Source organism: Echinops telfairi, unplaced genomic scaffold (assembly GCF_000313985.2).
Source record: "Echinops telfairi isolate 266 unplaced genomic scaffold, ASM31398v2 ScPeMD7_7420;HRSCAF=8458, whole genome shotgun sequence".
Taxonomy (NCBI): Eukaryota; Metazoa; Chordata; class Mammalia; order Afrosoricida; family Tenrecidae; genus Echinops; species Echinops telfairi.
Window position 1 is genome coordinate 50,192,939 of NW_022111320.1, and position 4,076 is coordinate 50,197,014.

General features: G+C 37.8%; 1 protein-coding gene across 1 annotated transcript in view; it reads right to left on the reverse strand.

Moving 5' to 3' along the window:
• The window catches only part of PRKAR2A (protein kinase cAMP-dependent type II regulatory subunit alpha), a 51,234-nt gene that overhangs the window by 27,251 nt on the left and 19,907 nt on the right, over positions 1-4,076 (reverse strand). The window contains exon 5 of the mRNA XM_004704137.3: positions 856-1,009. Coding sequence (XP_004704194.3) covers positions 856-1,009 — 154 coding nt within the window. The remainder of the gene's footprint in view (positions 1-855; positions 1,010-4,076) is intronic.

Genomic DNA, 4,076 nt, shown 5'->3' on the forward strand with positions numbered 1-4,076 from the left:
CCCCTCCCTCCCTCATGAACCCTTGATAATTTATAAATTATTATTTTGTCATATCTTGCACTGTCCGACGTCTCCCTTCACCCACAAGTACAATTTAATATTACGTTTTTCAAGTTCTATAATGATTTCATCTTCTTCAGAAGTTTTCCTTTCCTATTACCACAAACTCAAAATCTCCTAAGTTTCCGATCTAATTTTCTGAGTTTTGCCATCAATTTGATACCACACAGATAGTATCTAAAGGAGCACAATACTCAAGACAGGCTTTTTTTTTTTTTACAGTAAAGCTTAACTATATTGTTGTTTTAAAATGACATCATGGATATCTTTAGTTTAAGATTTAAAGATTATCTGAGGGCAATAGCTTTGGGGGTTTATCTAGCCCCCTATGGCTCCAGAAATTCTGGAGTCTATGAAAATTTAAAGTTCTGATCTGCATTTTCCTCTTTTGATCTGGATCCTTTTATGGGATCTTTGACCAAAGCATTCAGTAATCTTAGGTGAGCACCATCCATTTCTGGTCTCATGGCAAAGGTTTCCTAGAGGCAGTTAGCAGTTAGCCTAGAGGCAGAAAAATCCATTTCATTCTCATATTGTTGACTCTCCCTTTCCTGTTGTTTCTCAGGGGCATTTTAATTCCACATCAGTATGTCAAAGTAAAGTGCTCTTATATGACTTTAAATTATTTCTTACCATTACAGTCTGACTTCAAATTTTCAAAATAAGTATTGATAATTTTATGGTACAAAATTTAATTCTGCTTATAGGGTAAATGGAAATAAACAATTACCGATGTCAACAAATACTGTGTGTTTAATGTATTGTATGTAATACCGAAACATTTCCCTCACTCACCAGTCCCCAAAGGGAGCCTTCTGAAGTGGCAATGATGGTAGCAGCTCTTGGGGTATTGTACATCAGAGCTAGTTCTCCAAAACTTCCACGGTTGTCATACTGACCAACAGATCGAGTTTGATTATCTTTTGTTACTAAAATGTCATAGGTTCCCCTGGAAGAATGACAAAAAAATCTCATTAATTACTTCTCATAATTAAAAACTTAAGAACTGGTAGTTAGTATATGAATATGAGGTATATATATTTAACACTGTTATAGAAGAATCCCAACTGATTTGCTAGTATATAGAAATAAAGCAGTTTTACATTTTGACCTTATATCCTGTAAACTTATAAACACACACACACACACACACACACACACGTAATTCTGCTGCCACTGAGTCAATTCCAACTCATCATGACCCTACATAGAGTCGCTGAGGATGTAAGTCTACGGGAGCAGACAGCATCATGTTTCTCCTCAGAGCAGCTGGTGGGTTTGAACCAACAACTTTGTGATTAGAGTCCAATGTTTCTCCTACAGCACCATTTACACAAATGTTTAATTCATTTGATCTTAGCCAAAAGGCCGAGAAGCGATTACAAATATTTAATTCAGAGAAATGGCTTATACAGTAATGGAGGCTGACTAGTCCCTAACCAATGGGTCAGCAGGCTGCTGCCGTATATCCCAGGAACTTAAGATTAGATGATGAGCTAGATGCAGGATCCAGACTGAGTTAGTGAGCTTTTCCAGAATGTCCACAAACATTGGATGCAGGCCATAGCCCAAGGTAAGTCCTCATATAATTGGCTAATCACAACATATCACATCAATGTAATTATATTAGTATTACATGATGGAAATGCAGTCAATTCAATGTCAGCCAAATCACTGAGATTCATAACCTAATAAAATTGATACATACCATAAAAATCCTCACATTTTAGAAATTTTAAACACAGAAGATAATGATATCGTCTGCCAACAAAGACTACTGTACTTGTTCCTTTTCTGTATACCTGAACATAAATCACTGATTCATTCATTCACTCATGCATTACTGCACTAGCTAGGACCTGCAATAGAATGCTGAATAGAAGTGGTATGAATAGATACCTTTGTGCTGTTCTCTATCTTAAGGGGAAATCATTCTTTTATCAGTATGATAACTGACTACATGTTTTTTCATAAAAGCTATTAATCATATTGGGGAAAGTCTTTTATTGTTCTACTTCGCTGAGAATTTTTATTATGAGAGGGTGTTAAAATTTGTTCAATGCCAGCCATCTAGCTAAGAAGCTACAAAGCCCACAAAGAAGCACACCAGCTTGTGTGATCATGAGGTGTCAATGGGATCAGGTATCATGCATCAAAGACCCAGAATAAAACATCATCAATGTGAATGAGGGGGGAGGGCAGAGTGGAGATCCAAAGCCCATCGGTAGACAATCGGATATCCCCTCATAGAAGAGTCACAAGGAAGAGATAAGCCAGTCAGGGTTTGTATAGCACTGACAAAACATACAACTTTTCTCTAGTTCTTTAATGCTCCCTCAGCCCACTATCACACCCCCAATTCTACCTTACAAACCCGGCTAGACCAGAGCATGTACACTGATACAGATAAGAAGTGGAAACACAGGGAATCCAGGACAGATAAAGCCCTCAGGACCAATAATGAAAGTAGTGATACCAGGAGGCTAAGGGGACGGTAGGGGGAGAAAGGGAGAACCGATCACAATGATCGCCATATAACCCCCTCCTAGGGGGATAGACAACAGAAAAGTGGGTGAAGGGCGACAGTGACATGTGTAAGACATGAAAAAATAATAATTTATAAATTATCAAAGGTTCATGAGGCAGGGGAAAAAATGAAGAGCTGATACCAAGGGCTCAAGTAGAAGGAAAATGTTTTGAAAATGATGATGGCAACATATGTACAAATGTGCTTGATACAATGGATGAATGTAGATACAACAGATGAATGTATGGATTGTGATAAGAGCTGTAAGAACTCCCAACAAAATGATTAAAAAATTTTTTTTGTTCAATGCATTTGCTGCAGGTATTGAAATAATTGTATGGGTTTTACTTGTTATCTATTAAAATTCTGGATGGAAAACAATAGGGGAGGGTGAGGGATGGAGGGGGGAAAAGAGGAGCTGATACCAAGGGCTCAAGTAGAAAGAAAATATTCTGGAAATGTTGATGGCAACCTATGTACAAGTGTGTTTAATGCAATTGAATGATGGATTGTCGTAAGATTTGTAAGAGGCCCCCCAATAAAATGATTAATTAAAAAAAAGATTAAAAGAGGAAAACAACAACAAAAAAAACAATAGGCACAAGTTTCTGTCTCTTGATTGTGTTGTTAGTTCCCATTGAGCTGGGCTCTGACTTCTGAGGAATTTATGTACAACAGAACCAACTGTTTCCTGCTCTTTTGGCATATCATGATTGCTGCTATGTTTCAATCTGCTGCTGTGGTTACTCTATCAATCCATTTCATTGAAGGGTTCTCTTATTTTTGCTGATGATCCAGTTTACCAAACATAGTGTCCATTTCTAGTGGTTAGCTTTTTCTGATGTGTACAAAGTAAATGAGGTGAAATTCTTGCCATCCTCACTGTTAGGTTTTTTTGTGCCAACATGGCTCCCGTAGGAACAGTGGGCTAGTTTAGTCTGTCAATCAGGTCACATATTGATTGGAGGACTACTGAGGTAAATGGCTCTCCCTCTGCTTTCACTTTCCTGTTGATGGCCATGTGGAGCCACGCTGAGACCTGAGAGCCTTGAAGATGCTTCCACTGCCACTGGATCCACAACTTTGTACCCTCTAACTTGTGACCTTTCTGCATTTTGCATCATTGCATGTGTTGCAATGATGTATCTGAAGAGGGATTTATGGACTAGTATAGCACTTATGGGCTAATACTGGATTTATGGACTTGACCAGGGATGTTTTCTTAATATACCATTAATTACTCCTTGATATAAAGCTCTTTCTTATAAATCTATGAGTGTCTCTGGATTTTTCTAGTCAACTCAGTTTAACACACCCACTTCTTTTTTTTTAATATCTTTTTATTAGAGGCTGATACAATTCTTATCACAATCCATACATACATCAATTGTGTAAAGCACATTTGTACATTCATTGCCCTCATCATTCTCAATACATTTGCTCTTTACTTAAGCCCCTGGCATCAGCTCCTCATATTCTCCCCTCCCTC